General features: G+C 37.6%; 2 protein-coding genes across 3 annotated transcripts; one reads left to right on the top strand and one right to left on the bottom strand.

Moving 5' to 3' along the window:
* Nucleotides 1–128: 128 nt before the first annotated feature.
* LOC308683091 (uncharacterized protein) lies at nucleotides 129–8,835 on the top strand. Of its 2 annotated transcripts, none has more exons than XM_081353322.1 (11): nucleotides 129–434; nucleotides 1,570–1,613; nucleotides 1,719–2,240; nucleotides 2,587–3,276; nucleotides 6,712–6,881; nucleotides 6,967–7,108; nucleotides 7,304–7,361; nucleotides 7,436–7,566; nucleotides 7,713–7,809; nucleotides 7,896–8,001; nucleotides 8,175–8,835. In XM_081353322.1, exons 2-10 carry the CDS (start codon nucleotides 1,576–1,578, stop codon nucleotides 7,992–7,994), a joined length of 1,947 nt encoding a protein of 648 aa, XP_081209448.1. In that variant the 5' UTR covers nucleotides 129–434; nucleotides 1,570–1,575; the 3' UTR covers nucleotides 7,995–8,001; nucleotides 8,175–8,835. The 2 variants fall into 2 exon arrangements, with proteins under 2 accessions (XP_081209448.1, XP_081209449.1); XM_081353323.1 differs by having other exon boundaries at nucleotides 7,442–7,566; nucleotides 8,175–8,833.
* lipib (lipase, member Ib) lies at nucleotides 8,757–15,114 on the bottom strand (the record flags this gene model as incomplete). The annotated part of the gene is made up of 10 exons (XM_081353324.1): nucleotides 8,757–9,138; nucleotides 9,660–9,833; nucleotides 9,930–10,038; nucleotides 10,120–10,209; nucleotides 11,335–11,502; nucleotides 11,724–11,813; nucleotides 12,326–12,427; nucleotides 12,539–12,647; nucleotides 12,731–13,107; nucleotides 15,063–15,114. 10 exons carry the CDS (start codon nucleotides 15,112–15,114, stop codon nucleotides 9,063–9,065), a joined length of 1,347 nt encoding a protein of 448 aa, XP_081209450.1. The 3' UTR covers nucleotides 8,757–9,062.
* Between the last annotated feature and the right edge of the window lie 2,123 nt (nucleotides 15,115–17,237).

Below are 17,237 nucleotides of genomic sequence, written 5' to 3'. Positions count from 1 at the left end.
AGAATGTTGGTAGACGGTTGATAGTAGCTGCATTTTTTGGGGGGGAAAATGCAATAAATTTTTGGGTGAACTATCCCTTTTAAGAACATGTGGGTGACAATATAGATCAGTGCAATCTACAGAGGTGTCTGTAGGGGTCAGTGACGCTCACACTCGCTGTTGTGAGCTGCTGACGGAAACCATAGAGACGAAAACGAGACATTGGTTCTCTTCCGGGTCAATCTTGTGTGTGGCTCGCAGGGTCAAGTTAGTCGTGTGATAAAATACGTACATCAACAATCCACCCATTTTTTGATTCATCGTACTGATTCTGAAAGCTTCTCAGTCTGTGATGTAATTCACTGTATGACAGTTTGGTCCTTTTTTTTTCCGCGAGAAACTGGTATTTTGGTGGACGCATCATCTAGCAGTGTGTGGAAGCCATTTCGCGAGGGGTATGTGAGGCTAATACTGGTTACTGTAACGTTATTCACTGTCGTTGTATTCTACATATGATGTTTATATTTCAATATTCATAGCTTTCTCCTTTCTTTCAAATGTTGCATTCATTATTCCATAGTCTAGCATCAGCATTGATCGCATGTAATTTTGTTGTGCAGGCCTTGTGAATGGCCCATGTCGAGGACTTTTAATTATTAATGTAGTGTAATGCGTTACTGTTTCATTTTAAGTGCATTTGAAAACTCAATTCATTGAGTATGAGCATTAAGTTTTGCAGTATTTATAACACGTGTATTCTGTGGTTTGGAACGGACTTAGTTTGATCCCTTAATAATAAATGTTACCACGGTTTTATTGTATTAACATTTATTTACTTCAGTTGCTGTGGTATCTTTATGTAAAATTAAATATGTATTTAATTTAGTAGTTTTAACAAAACAATGGGAAGCGTGAAGGAAAAACGGCAACATGGATCTTAAAAGATTGTTTCCGGTTTTTATTTACCGATTTCCAGTTCAAAATTTGATATTATTAATAAACTTGATAAAATATATAGAATGTATTATTTTCAAGAATTGGTATGTGGCATATAAATGGAAAACAGCCCCATAAATATCTAATAATAATAATAATAAACAAAATCATGATAGCAATCATGAATAACCAGAGAAGTAATTGAACATTTTGCATTATTTTTGGTCAAAATGTGTGGGGAAAGCCATAGGTTAATATTTCTATTTTCAATAGCACTTCAGAGCATTATATCGTTTAAATGTATGATCACATTCAGTGCCTATTTCTATTTAAAATTTTGTGTAGATTTTTATCAATTTTAAATGTAAAAAAATGCCTGCAGTAATTAATTTTGTGCTACAGTATTTTGTTGAAAATATTATTGAAACATACTAACTATCTGTTGGAAAAGTGAGGAAGAGTTCTGTGATTTTTATTGAAACTTTTGATTGTAATATGTTACGGCTGATATTTTTTTTATAACAAAGGCCAATAAATTTGCTGTAGCCACAAGTAAAACTATAGTTACTATGCAAATACGATGGTAAATCTTCATAATGGACACCTCGGCTGCATAAATCTGGTCTCATGGCTAACAGTTTCTTGTTTTTCAAGGAAACAATGTCACGTCCGCGTTCGAGATCCCCTATATATTCAAGGTATTTAATCTAAAGTAGATGTTTTCAGTCAGTGTTACACTTTTTTTTTTAAATTGTTGCATTGCTGAGTATTAACAGCTTCTTGAACCTCTCGAATACCAACAGAATTCCAACCCTTCATGGGAGGAGAGCGGAAGGATTATTTGGTGACCAGATGCATTCATCGGTACAATCTGATGCATGGAGAAACCCTGAATATGTCAACAAGGTAGAAAGTAACACACACTGGAACAAAGATTCCTATCAAGGAGAACAACATGTCGACCACTGGGCCAAATTTATTGATGCGATAGAGCATGCTCAAAAAAGAGGTCCTTCACCTATGACCAGATACCACATACAGGGTGATGAAGAAAGACAGGCCCATTCTCCAAGGAGGCTGCCCAGGGAGAGGTTACCTTCCCCTGATAACACACGTTTTGGTGTGGAAGAGCAATACAGGATGCCGTCGCCAAGCTGGAACAGGAATCAAGGTGTTGAAAAGGAGCTCAGTTCACAGCACAATCACAGAGAATCGAGGGACCGATCTTATCCAAGATATCAAGAAGGAAGAAGACACACGGATTATGTGTATCACAATGAAGAACATGGCGATCAGTATCATGAAAGAGGCTCCTTCCCAGATAGGTACAAGAATACAATTCTTTCCCGGCTTCATACGTCTGACGTGGACAGAGAGGAACGAAGAACAGAAGAAAGGATTCAATCACTATCCATCTCATTCAATGATGGATAAAATTGTTTCTAATTGCATCTGTTACACTATATGCCTTTAATTTTACATTAATTACATTTAGTGTTTGTTGCTTTTTATTTTGTTCATTCAGATTAGTTTCAGTTAAATGTCATTATTGTCAATTGGAATATATTGATCCAGTTAATTGTATTGTTCACTAAAACGTTGCTAGTAATTAGGTGTTTCTGTAATTTCGTTCTAATCTTGGACAAATGTTACTTGCTTTTTTTAATACAGGTCATCAAAGTCAGATTATAGGGAGCACCACCCTTCTTCTAAAGGATTTTCAGATTTGGGTCTCCAGGATGAGTTCGTTGAGCCTCACAGGGGCTTCAGCCCACGTCGTGCACCTGTCATTGTGGAACACGATCATGGAATCACAAAACAAGATTCGAGGAGCCGCGATCCCCCGAAAACAAGTGGCTATCCGAGGAGCAGAGATCCACCTAGGCCAACTGAAACCCAGAGGAACCGGGAACCTCATCGAGATAGAAGAGACCAAGGTCATCATGCACGTACCTTACAAGATAAACACCCCGGACGACCAAATATTAACCCCCGAGAGGAGTCGAGGAAGAACTACTCTTCTTATGCAAGAGAAAGTCAAGGGAGAGAGCGACCAAAACACATGGATCAATCTAGAATGGAGTCACATTCAAGAGACTCAGAAGGACGGAGGGAAATGAATTTGAGGGATGTGAGTGATATTGATTTGAGGAACAGAGAAAGAGGCTCTGTCCATGAATGGGAGGAAGAGAGACCACAACGGAACCATGGGAGGATAACGGGACAAGAGGAGGTTCGCCAAAGAGCTCAGTATCACAGGAATCGAAACGCTAATGTTGGTCCTGCGCCTAGAATGGATTTCAGTGAACAGGAGACCCTCAAGATCAAGGTGGACATGAGTCGCCCCATTGGGCAAACCAGGTATAGTATCATTGTCATACCACATTTGGTTAGAGTCAAAAGTTCATGCCTCTTTTCCTGTCCACTGTTGCCATACCATGAAGACCTGAAGCACAACAATCTACAGCTTGTGAACAACAAGAAGATTCAATGAAAGTGTGGGGTTGAATCCAGAAAAGCCACTGATGAGCCATTTTGTGTCTATCATCATGTACATGGGTATCGAAGATCATACCAAGATATGGTTATTTCAGGATGGGCAAATCATCCATTGCTAAAATCTGACAACCATTGTTCAAGATTCCCAGGATATCCCGTACGGCTCTGAACAGCTTTAAAAGGGGAAGGATTTGCATACCTGGATATGTCCACTGAAGTTCAGTGTCATCCCTTGTGAATAAAACATTTTTCTCAAACCATGGAGTATTGGGATGTATTAAGGATTGATCTGACATTTCTGAAGTATTCATCTTGTGCTGTTGTGTTGTGTACATTTGTGTGCCGTCTCATTTAAACAAATGTTTCGATGTGAAAGCTACCAGCCAATCCTTCAAATGTCAGGAACATTGATGACTTCAAGGCTGTGACATGGCTAATGCATCATAAAATGGGACCGGCAGAAGGACAGCAGAAGTTAAACTACTTGTGATCATTCACAAGAAAAAGTTTCAGAAGGTATGTGAAGACACTACAAATGCTGTATAAAATCCCAGGTTGCACAAGAAGTTGGTGGAAGTTACAATGTGCTATTCCTTGACATCAATGCCAAAACGCCTGGGTTTGGGTTCTTCTGTCTTACGTCGTTTGTCATCTGGAGAGGATGTGATTTGAATTGCCTTTCAGTTTCACTCTTCATTTAAATGGATGTCACAGGACAGTAAATCCAGCGGGAAAAAAACACATCTTCCTGCTGCTAATTCTTGCATGTAAATGGTTCATCAAATATCTGAAATACTAGACTGCAATTACATGGATCTCAACTTCATTTGCTTAAGAACCTGAGGATAATGTACTCCACCAGTTCACCCAGACAAAGGAAAACCAGTCCCCCTATTTTCATCCACTTTTTGGCTTTTCAAGATGATGTCTCCACCAAAATACCAGTGCCCCACAGGGTCTGAGCTCTTCTACTTTCAGAGCTGTATTGACTTAAGGTAAGTCAGCAACCATACAATTGAATTGAAATCGTGTAGGTATCCACACGTTTTCCAGATGTCCACAGCGTTCAGACTGTCATTCGCTGCTGATGGTTTTTCTTGTGGGGAAGAAGTATGACCTTATTTGAAAGTAAGAAGATGGGACTGAAAGGACAAATGGCAGTCATTTAATCTGGAACTGGAGCAGAAAATGTCACACCGCAATAAGAAAATTCTTGGATGCGTTTGACTTTCGCCAAGTCGATTTGCTTGTACTATCCCATGTAATAAGTATTTATTGATGTATTTACCATGGGCAAAAACTGCATATACAAACAAATCTGAAGCAGATGGACAAAGTCATAGATTTAACTGTGAATAACCTGCATTTATTGATGAAAATCTCATCCAGCGATTATCCATCCTGCGTACTCCAACATGTGGATGCAGCAAAGATGCTTGGGCTGAAGAAGATACCTAATTTTGATGTTTCTGTTGTATAGACCCTACAGCCTTCCCGTCACGATGAATTATGAAACCAAAGAAGCATGCTCAAAATATTGTACTCAAATGGACAGAGCAACAGGAATGTGATGGGGCCTATTTGGGAGACACTCCAAAGTGACTTGCATTGTAAAGTTCCTTCAAGAGTTGACTGTGTTCCCTGCCAAGCAAACCCATGGACTTGGCATTGCTAGTGCCATGCATTACTAGATGAGCTACAGGAACTCTTTCTGCTTTTTGTTTCAGTATTTGGACACGTTTTTTCAATAAATGATGATGAGAACTCCGTGTACATGGCTGTGTCATGTGATGACATGTCTTTGGAAGTATTTTACAGTCATTTGCAAGACTCTTCAATACAGCCATTTTTCCCAAATGCGTACCTGTTATTTTGAAGTATTTTTTAGAAAGGAGATGTCAGCAAAGAAACAAAGTGTCAATTGCAAATTCCACAAGAATAACTTTTCACAGATGACAATGTTTGTAGCATCTGCCAATAGACATTTGATTTTATCTGAAAGACAGCGGAGCAGCGAGATTCATCATATCAGATTTGCATACTACAGATTTGCCATATGCCAAGGGAAAGTCCTGGAGCACAGCTGAACTTAAAGGGTGTGTTATTTTATTCAGCGAGGAGGAGAGGGATCTGTGAAGACCCACTGGAGATCTTCAAAACTCGTCTAGAAGTTGATATCGTCGGTTCAATGCATCCATTGCATTTCTCAAGCTCACAATCAAGATTTTGCACTACAAGTAAACATACCTTACGAACACGTTTGAGATTTGTTGTCTGATCGATCACCGCGTGTTGACAATCTGGAACAAATGAGTTTACTGAAGGACCCTCTGATGAATGGAAATGCACAATGACAGTGAGAGGAGAGGCATGAACTTCGACCTGCCATATTTATTATGTATCGTCAAATTATATATTATATGATAGATAAATTAAGGTTGATCAGACCAAAATTTTAATCTTGAGCACACGACTCTAATTGAATTAATCTGAATACTGTAAACTGCAGTTTTCAGACCAAAATCGGTATCTTGAATTTCTATATGTGTGCCTACTTTGTATTCACTGGATCACAGTGAATTAACGGTTTACACAACAAAAATTTTTATGCATTTTGGCTGTTCTTTAACTTTTGAAATCGTGTTTCAAAGTGCAAGTTTTTGAAAACGATACAGTTATCGTCTTCGTGTAAACTACAAAAATGCTAATTTGTGAAAACAGTGATATCATGCGTATTACTCTATGTGTTCAGTTTATAGGCACATAGTTGTTGTTTTTTCTACAACGTAATATCGCCAACTACTGGCCTGGCATGAATATTACAGCGTTTTTAGCCGGACTCATGTGATTGGGGATCTTTTTGACAAAGTTGTCACCTGTACAAGAAAAACGTAAAGAAGAGTGTTTTTTCCGCTTTTTTGTACATAGTTGTCGTGTAAACACCCTGAGTTTCAAGGTTATAAAGTTGCTTTCCACAAAAGGAGACCACTTTTAATTTCACTGGAAGAGGTGTTTTAGATTAATCTAAGTAGTGCTGGTGAATTTGCAGATAAAAGGCATTATATGACCAGACCAGTTGTTTTTCATTAAAATAAACATTGCCATGTTTATGGTTAATATGGTAGTAATACTGAACTTTTGCACCAGAGTTTTGTACCTGATTTTATTCCAACAGGAGTAGCAAGCAATAACTTTTCTAAAACAAGTATTTATTTATAAGTATTATAGTCTGATACAGTTGGAAAATTAAAGCTGTAATGTATCCTTATATCTCTGTATGTATGACCTCTTGTTCAGTCATTTAGGATATTCTTCAGATAGGCAGTTATCACTGGACTTAGTCAATGTGGGTCGACAACGCCTTGATTTCCTGCCCATGCTGGAGCATTCTGGGACTTTTAGGGAATCAGCGGTGCATTCTGGGACATTTGCCCAAGAGATCATCACCCTTGTGCATCAAGTTAAAGGTCAGGAACCAGTGGATTAGCCTGGTAGCATATGATGCATCTTACATAGCACAGAATTGATTTTGGTTAACCGTTTGCTTTGCAGAAAGCTACTTTAGGGGCCAAGGCATCACACTTAATCAGCGATTTGCAAATGAACAGTATTATTCACTCCAGGATGAGTTTAAGCAAGAAGAAGAGGACGACGAGGAGGAGGAGATGGGGAATGTGAGACCGGTCATGAATAGGTACACATGCCAATTATTTTGTTTTTTTATTCATAAGTGAAGCTTGCAAAGGTAAGCATCACTGTTTTTTTTATTGTTATTTATATTTAAGGTTAAAGAGTTAATCACCACCTTTTTCTAAATTTTAGTCCTTAGCTTGTAACTTGTGCCAAACCTTTTGCGGTACAGAAATGAAAATTCTTTCTCTTATTGTAGGCAGCTCGGAATGGCTTCATCAAAACCTCAGATCTTCTGCAACATAGGGGCGGATCCAGTAAGTTTATCTTTTTCAGGTCAATCAAAATCACATTTTATGTATGTTGGTTCAAATGTAGATTCTTTTGCTAGCTTCAGAGGCGACAGCTTGTCCCTGACCCTAGTGACCTCAGATATGACCTGGAACGAAGAAGACAGCAGCGACTGGAGGGTGTGAAGATCACTATTGCTGGGGGAAGCTTAGCTCAAAGGGCTCCTGACAGGTATGGACTGTGTTTAATATATCTAATAGATTAAATATTTGCATGCAACATCTCAACCGATCATGTTCTCTGCATTGAACAAATACAAAATTGTGTGCTTGGCATCCGCATCTCCCATGATTTGAAATGTTAATGTCTTTCCAAAGTCATGAGAGTGAGCTTCCCTACATGAGTGACGATGCTGAGGAGGCGGAAGAGAACTTTATATGGTCTGAACAAGAACGTGAGCATCCAAGGCAGTGGGTGAGTCTTTGTCTGTTTTTTGTCAATGCACATCTATTTTAAAAAAAGTTTGATTGGTCAAACTATGATGCTTTTTGGTCCTCCAGGATGGTCCTCGTCAAAGAATGCCACAACCTAGCAGGCAAAACTTCAATCCAAGGGGGAATTCCAATCGAACTAGCAGACCACGTGGACGCAGGACTTGAAATAGTGGTGAGGAAACTGTGTATGTGTATACATGTGTGTATTTTTATATATATATTGTTATCTATATATATATATATGTTGTTATACATTTTTGTCTGACTTTCAAACAGAAGAATTTTATCTAGTGTACATTGGCGCTTCATTTTTCTGTTCTCTATATTTTGTCTTTTGACCTGTAGGTGGCAGTGAGCAAGGAGAAAATCAGCATCTCAAATCTGAGGTCACTTGCGCACGACACAATGTTTTTTGATATTAGAACCACTAAAACCTTTAAATTCTGAAGCTTCAGATAACTTTATGTACATGTCAATGATCTTTTTTTTTATCCATTTTTGATTCACCTACTATTTGTTTGAGACGAGCTGTTGATTTATAGAAACCGCTTGTAAACATTTTGTTTTGAGGATTGTAAAGAATAAAATAGGTTATTAAAAATTACATATCACCTTGGAGATGTTCCCCTATAATCCTAAAACATTGCTATTCTTTATTGTCAGTGGACTAGAGTTTAGATTTTGATTTATGATATTCCATCATTTACAAGGCACCAATTTCAATTAATTCAATACAATTCATACAAATGTAATCACAAATTTCATAACAGTATGCAAATACAGACTTTTTTGTTGTACCACCTTCATGTATGATGCTAAATAGTTTCATATTCACTGTATTCTGCTGTGTGAACTCAAAGTAGAAGTTCTTCTGTAAATAAAATCATTTGGTGCCAAAAAGTTTTCAAATGAAGCTTCGGGTGTTTTCAGTCCACATAATTTATTTTACAAAAGAATGCAAAAACTGTACATGTAAAACAGATATACAATTAAATATTTTGTTTATATTGGTATTGTTTAAAACAAAACTATACAGGAAGGGTAAGAATTTGATATTGTAAAACTGCACTTTAATTCTACTGGAATATGTGTCTGGTATAACATAGTTTTATACTAGTCCACAAAAGAATCACAGTAGTAATCTCACAAAAAAGGCACTAAAAGTTGTTAAACTTTTTAGACCCTCTTGAAATGTCTGTATTAGTTCAGGCATTCCAATGTGATTTTTCAAGGTTAATGACAGGGCAACGCTTTGAAAGACACCTCCGCATTCTCCTCCAATATAATGTCATATCGACACATTAGTGCCCTGTTGGGGACAAGAGCAACATGATTAAATTACTGTTTTTGTTCAGAGTGCATCACAATCATATACTACCGTTCTTTTAATTAATGAGTACTTCTATTCTGCAAGGATGCATAAGTTGATCAAAAGTGACAGTAAAGACATTTCTAATGTTAGAAAAGATTTCTGTTTCAAATTAATTCCAATCTTTTGAACTCTCTAATTATCAAGAAATCCCAAAAAATATAGGTATCATGATTTACACAGAAGCAGCACAACTGATTTCAACACTGATAATAGTAAGAAATGAACACTGAAGACTGGAGTAATGATGCTAAAAATTCTGCTTTACCATCACAGGCATAAATTGCATTTTTTAATATATTAAAATAGTGAATAGTTCTTTTTAATTGTAATGATATTTCACAAAATCACTATTTTTACTGTGTTTTAAATGCACCTATGCTGAGCATAAGAGACTTAAACTTTTGAGTGGTTGTGTATGAGCAGTAACTCAGAAAAGCAAATGTTGTGTGGTTATTCACCTGTTTGGATTTTCCAGTGGAGTTATCCGAATACGGAGCAGCCTTATCTTGTATCGAGGTCCAATCACATTCCCAGTGACAATCCGTAAAGATATTTTCTGAATTGGATATAGATCCTCATCAAACTGGGCCAGTAGTCGAGTGGATGTATACTGCTCAAACCTCAACAGCTTACTGAGCAAAACATACAGAGTAAGCATTACAGAATGGCAAGTCAAAGTTTGAAGGCGCTTTTTCTGTTAAATAAACTCATAACTTCAGTTTACATACTTATCCATCTTGGTCTCTATTACGTTTTTTCCGTTGTGCAGTCGGAGTATGACCACCCCCCACCGTAGAAACTGGTTCCAGGTTACTAGGTCCACTCTGTAGATTGTTTCTGAAATAAGAAATCAGAATATTGCACAAAATGCCTTTGAGAAAACTTCTGCAATGAGCCATTATAGTGCTGATAACTCACTGCTGTAGGGAAGCTCTGCCGTAGTTGAGAAATATGCTCTTGTTTGCCCTAACCTCAAGAGAGTATCCTTCCACGGGTTCATGTCATAACCTGAGGAAAAAGGTTAGATAACAGTTAGTTATGGTCTTCAAATCTGACTGGCTGAGTGAGTTTCCAAGAGTGTTGATAGCACAGTGATATAGTAGTGCATTAGCAGGTATTTGTGATTGTGTTTGATTTATAAGATGAAGTCATGACTGCAGCCGATGATGAAGCCGAAACCAGCGCAAGTAGACTTTGACTAGTTAATTTTACTTACTATTTTATTTATCTGTTATATTGAGGAGAACTTTTTGAAGGATATTGGTTTACGTATGGCTGATTTAAATACTCGAGCTTAACTTTTTAATGTTGTTTATATGTCTATGTGGTGTTTTTTATATGCTTTTAGACAAACTATGTGCAAATTCATGAGTCAACACCTTTGCTGAGTATGTTCTCCTTTAAACTGCAGTGAAACACTTTCAAAAACGCGGTTTAAAATGCGTCACAAACTACCTTATCCGTAACTAATCACGACAAAATGCCGACGGGCTTTAGCATCATTATGCTGCTAAGCAGGGGAGTTTCGAGAAGCCAGGTTATCCCAGTATATATTTCTAATCTGTTGATATAAAAAATCGGGTACATGTAGCAATATAGCGGGTGAATTATGTATATGATGTATATTACGATGTTATTATGAACTATATGCCTTTATCCACTGACGTTCTTAGACGGCAGCTGTTTGACTCTGAGGTGGCGAACGGCAACATAAGCTGTGTAACATTAGCAACACATTAGCTGTTTGATAACGTAGTCAAGCCAAAGGCTAATCATATTAATTACTGTTATGTGTCCAACTTGTTAGAGAGCGATACATAAAACGCATTACCATTCTGATACATCGACTTGTAGATGACCCTGTATGAATAAGTGGAGGCGGGGCTCATTTGCATATTCATTAAATCGCTATACATAATTCGCATATTCATTAATTCGCTATAAATGAATTAAGGAAATGATTTTGTTGGCAGAACAAAAAAAAAGTTACTGGAAATATTGTGTCTAAAATATAAGTTACTCTGTATATTAATTTATTGAACTATTGTATAAAAGCAAAATCACACTTGAAATCTTTACTTAGTATTCATATTTGCATTTTATATGGTTAATTACTAAATATACTGTATTTACCCAGAACAGGACAGGTCGCAGGCTTAAAGGTCTCACACTGCAAGCACTGGCCACTGAGGAAGTCGCTGTACGAGGAACACGGGTATGCTGTAAGGTTACAGGTGTGATTCAGAGCACACAGGTACAGGAAAACAGACCTCTGGTGATCACACACAAAATAAGATTTCCCTGTGGAGAACAGAAGGAGTGAGATTAGATCTTAGCCCTGTTAGCAAAACCTAATAATGAACTCAATCCAATTGGGAGGATTGCATCATTTGATTATGACAGAATCTTAATTGCACAGCCAACATTTTGCATTTTGGGTTTATTTGAAGAGCATTCATTAATCATTAATTATTTGGATCTCAACCCTGACTTCTCCCAAAAGTTAATCTTAACATACTGACCTGAGAAGATGGTCTTGGGACATCCAGGCTGATCTAATCCTCCATTGGCATAGAAATCAATATGGCCATGGGTTCCTCTAAGGCCAAAGGCTGCCACAGGAAACAGTGTTTGAGTGTGGGATTGTTAGGCTATGTTTAGAATAGCATATTATGTAGTTCTATTTTAGTATTTTTAATCTAGAACATGCTGTGCACAATGTGGAGATTTTCTGTATGCATGGAATAACTGTTTGACCTTAAAAACATTTGCAAAAACGTGAAGTTTACAACAAATATTCAATGCAATGCATTGATCTGACCTTCCATTTCTAATGTGACAAATGACCCCAGATTTTAAAAAAAAAAGTTTTCTTGTCTAATTTAATTGGACTCTTTTTTTGATGACTGGATCACACTCACTTAGTTAAATGCAACATAGTTAAAATTATGTGACAACAAAATAGAAAAAAGAAAAAAATATACTAAAAAACAATCAAACATTGTAGCATACATTAAACTGCAAATTATTAGTTTTCCATTCTGAACATATAATAGATAATATAAACAAATAATAGATATTTTTTATTCTTTCGTATCATTAGCCACAAATGTATTATACTTACAATTCATATCTGTGTGCAGCACATCTACAAACTGGGCATCAGTTGGATCAAGGCGGTCCTCAGGGGGAACACCAGCAAACATTGGCCCTGCTGGGTCTAGACCTAGAGTTGACCAGGTGAAACATTTAGCAAACGAAATTTATTAGACAAGATTAACTAACTGAAGATGTTACAACCGGTTTTGTTTCATTGGCTCATATTCCTGAGTCTCACCTGTGATTCTGCCCACTCGTCCTCCCAGCATCGCACCAATGAACCCGGCAATGTGTGCACCCAGGCTGACGCCAATCAGGTGGATGGAGTCAAGAGATGCTCCCTCTTTCTGATTAGAACACAATATTTTTGCATCATTCAATAATTTGGCATTCATTACTAACCAAAGCAACTTCAGACCACTGACCCTACCTCCATGCTTTCTATCAAGCCTGTGATGTTCACAGCTGTACCCCGCGTGTTGGCTACAGCCGTGAAGTAGTTGAGGTTGGCCGCCCCTCTGTTCCAGTCCACTACCAGGATGTTCATGTCCTTCTGTGCCGCTAATAAGTGCACAATGTGGTTGATCCAGATAGGCGGTGCCCCTGTGGGTCGGTACCCATGGATGACAAAGGTAGTGGGTCTGGTTACATTAAACAGGGGTTCTTGAGTGAAGTTGTGGTGGGGAAGCTCCTGACCGCACTCGAGGTTTTCGCGAGTGTAGAGCAGCAGCCGCACATCCAGATTGGTCCCTATGAAAGACTCATGGAAATCCAGATCGGTGAAGTTGTCACACTCACTGTCCTCACCTAACGACAAAAGACACTGGCTTAATGGTCTGTGTTTTGCTTGTGTGAAAGAGATAAAGATGTTAATTACTGAACCAATTAATTGATATGGTTTGTTATACCTTTTTGTTTCCAGCTAATTTTGTGTTTGGTTTGACAGCACAACACAGCATTGTTGACTAAAACTATTAAAAATTGTTGAAATGGAAATTGTCAGTAATTAAAATGAAGCTGAAATAAATTTAAATATAAATTTATATTGTAATACAGCTGCTTTGGCAGCTGAAATAAAAATGACTAAAAGCTATAAAGGAATATCAAGAAAAAACTAAAAAAATATTACAAAAATGCATTGGAAAATTACTGAAACTTAAACGTTAAAAATAAAAGTTAAAAATAATAATAATACTAAAACAACCCTCCAGCACAGACAGAGGATCGTAAGTGGCATTTATTTTAAAGAATTATTGTAACATATTTCGAGCAAAATATAAAAGAAGCTTGTTATGTTTCAAATTATACAACAATAGATTTTCTTTTAAATAATGACAAATTATTTGGGTACTTCCTAATTCACACTAGACAGCAATTCAGTTAGCTAAGACAACTTTTAAGGGGTATTTGTTGCCTGTTTAGAAATGACAGAAAATTATTTTGCATCTTATTCACAAATATGTTAAATAATGTCTTTTAAATTAGGCTATCACACAATATTACCAAAGCCAAACATTAACATTTTCCTTTCTTTGTGTTCATTTAGCCTTCGGTAAGCAAGCTAAAAGCTTAGCTCGCTAGCTTAGCATAGTGCTAGTTGGCTCTTTTGATTAGCTATAAAAAATATGTATCCATAACAAACTGTTTTTGACATTGACAGACATTGAGGAGTTTTTTTAGGATGTAAAAGTCAAAAATGGTCCAGATAAATTAAGTACATTCTGAGAGTAATGTTGCATCCTTTGATTGCATTTGCCATTTGTTTTAATATTCTGTTAATTCATCCATGATTCCTTTTGTTTCATCATAAAATCTTAGTTGATCATTTAAACATATTCCCAGTCCCAGCTCCTCTGAAAACTGAATAATAATTCATTTTGTTCTGTACATTTATAATATTTACAAAAGTCAGTCATCGCTGTCCTTTCCCTCTCTTGTTCTTTCCCGAAATTGACACAGACTGATCCTCAAGTGGAGTAAGCCTGGATTTTAGCGACCTACTTGCTGTTCAATCTTGCTGTGCGCCCGTCCTCTCCACTAAACATCAAAGTTTCATGCTTCCATTTTTTTCGTCAATCTGGACTACATCCCTTTGGTCATCCTGTAGATCATATGATGTGTCACTGTCCACCACATATGTAAGGCATGTAACCTCTCATGTTTTCTTTGTAGATTTCCATGACCATAGAGGTCATCTGTGCTCTGTAATTAGCCTGCAAGTAAGTCACAATTGGATCATGCTTCTATAAAAAAGCAGATCATCCCACCTCTCCTTCCACATGTTTCTCTTCCCCCTCCCCTTTCCCCAATAGAAAGATCTGAGATTATTACAGGTGTCAGTCACATGAGCTGGATGGGGGTTTGTTGTATTTAACCCTCTTTACACTGATCTGCTATTTCTGCCATCTAGAGTTAATGTTACTGAGATAACATTGGTAAATGTAGGCCACAAATGAATCCTCAAGTCCTTGGATTCTGCTGTTTTCTGGTCCTAGACACCAGAATTATTCTAAGGTAATCTCTTTCAGACCCCATGTTGAAGCTCATCACACAGTTGAATAAAAGAAGACTCACAAAATATTAAATCAGAAATGAAAAACATCCCAGGTTAAATATGTCTCAACAACATTTTTTTGTAAAAAAAAAACAAGAGCTAAATCTTTCTCAAAACTAATTTTCCAAGTTCCCAATCAAAGTCACCGGATCAAACGTTTAACCAAATTAAATTGGTGTAATCTATAGAGTCATGTCCTATCTCTTACCTTTACAAAGCATAAAGATGCTCATTAAAGTCAGGAAACTCCGCATTGACATCCTTAACACAAGATGTGAGAGAGGTAGACTCGAGGAACATCAAGAAGAGTAAGAAACAACATTAGAGAATGTGTAGTAAAGAAAAGAGCCCATGGAGGAGGGGTTGTGGGTGGGGCGAAGGAGATTGGATGAAATCACACATGCTCACCCTGTGGTTAGTGTCACAATGTGGTTAAGTCAGCAGGCCAGCTTAGACTTCCAGAAGTTTACAGAAAAGAAACATTTAGTGATGACCACTACCTTACAGTGATAGTTTGCCCAAAAACAAAATTACTGTCATTTACCCACCCTCATGTTGTGACTTTCTTTCTTTCTTTCTTTCTTTCTTTCTTTCTTTCTTTCTTTCTTAGAATACTGAAGATATTTTGAACAATGCCTAAAGGTCCGTTCACACCAAGAACGTTAACTATAAAGATAGCTACTGGAATATTAGCGTCCACACCATAGACTGTAAAAAATATGGACAAAGCGTCTGTGACGTCACCCATAGACTTTCTGAAGAACGGTTTTGAGGCCATTTATGGGGGGTATGGGCGGCGCCATCTTGGAAAATCTTGGGAAATCCTAACCCCGCGGTGGTATGATGTGTTGTGTCAGATCATGGCCGAGACGTCAAATTTCAGGAATTCCACTCGGCGCAGCCTATGCTCGTTATCAGCTGTCAATCAAGCTGTCAATCAAAGTTAACCACGCCCTTATTTGTCATACATTTTATATCTAAATACGATCTAAACTAACGAGTTAGAAAAAAATTCACCCCCCTCACAGTTGTCAGGCACTCGGAACCTATCGAAAAATACAATAAAAGTCCATGGGACCAACCTGTAAAAACATGAATTTATGCTGTGAAAATGGATATTTTAACTTGGGGGTCTATGGACATTTGCTCCCTTTTGGGACCTGCCCCTAGCGGATTTTCGATGTATTGCAGTTTTTCGCACTTCCGGGTAGGCTTCATTTTTCAGATTAGAATGTTGCCGCTTGGTCCACACCAGCGGACGATATTGTTCTGTTTATTCTAAGCACATGCCTGTCTGTCGCTTAAAGGCTCAAGCTCATTACAGCAGGATGGATTCTGATCAGCTCTCAATATTTATCATCACCCAGATAAAATCATTTTGAAAGTCATTCAAATTATATTGTTTCAATGTGCCGTTATCCTTATAGCTGTGGTGTGAACTGCTATTCTTTAATATTGAGAACAATTTATAGAACTACATATTTATATGTCAATACAATGAAAATCAATAGGGTCCGGTGTTGTTTGAACCTCCATGTTCTTCAAAATATCTTCTCTTGTGTTCCACAGAAGAAAGACATACTGGTTTGAAACGACATGAAGGCGAGTAAAAGATGACATAATTTTAATTTGTGGGTGAACTAAAATCTTTTTAATCCTTTTTAGAATTTTTTTCTCTAGGGTCAGGTTTATTTTGCCCTCCAGTTGTTTTGTTCCGCATCAAAGGTCACAATTAGAGGAGTGGTTCTCCTTCCAAACTCTAGTAAAAGGGCCACATCAGCACAGATATTCATAGTACATCAGACACAAGCTGTGGTTTACCAAAATATACCCTGTCAGCAAATACACGCGTCATTTTCATATTGCACCCATCTAGTTGAGCATCGGGGGCATGTAGTTGTAATAGTCTCCAGAGAGAAGCAATGATCCAGGGTACATGTAAAGTTCCTCTGCTTCCCTGCTGAGTGCCTTAAAACCTTGTTTCCTCTGAAATGATGTCATGCATGAAATTAGAAATGAGAGCATCATGACAGTGTGTCTTTGGGGTTAAGGGTCAGAACAGAAGCTGTTTTTATGCGCGGTTGAAACAGATTAGATGCCAGATTACAGTAACTCTACTAAACTGTCCACCCATTCCTGCATCTGATGCAGTCAATCCTATTATGGTGCTCACTGATCAGGGCTCATTGTACCCATTTTTTTCTGCATCAGGCCGACAGATTAACTGTAAGTCTTCTCTCAGCGTTAAGAGTTTAAAGAGTCATACTGTCATGTATCTACAAACATGGTTCTTGCATGTTCACTGTTTATGCGTGTTCTTCTGTCTTTAAGATTAACAGGCTACATGCATACACAATGAGATTTACATCTTAAAAGATTACTT

The sequence above is a fragment of the Scardinius erythrophthalmus genome, assembly GCF_964197995.2.
Source record: "Scardinius erythrophthalmus genome assembly, chromosome: 22".
Lineage (NCBI taxonomy): Eukaryota > Metazoa > Chordata > Actinopteri > Cypriniformes > Leuciscidae > Scardinius > Scardinius erythrophthalmus.
The sequence above is the reverse complement of the archived record's forward strand: the minus strand, read 5'-3'. Positions and strand labels throughout refer to the sequence as shown.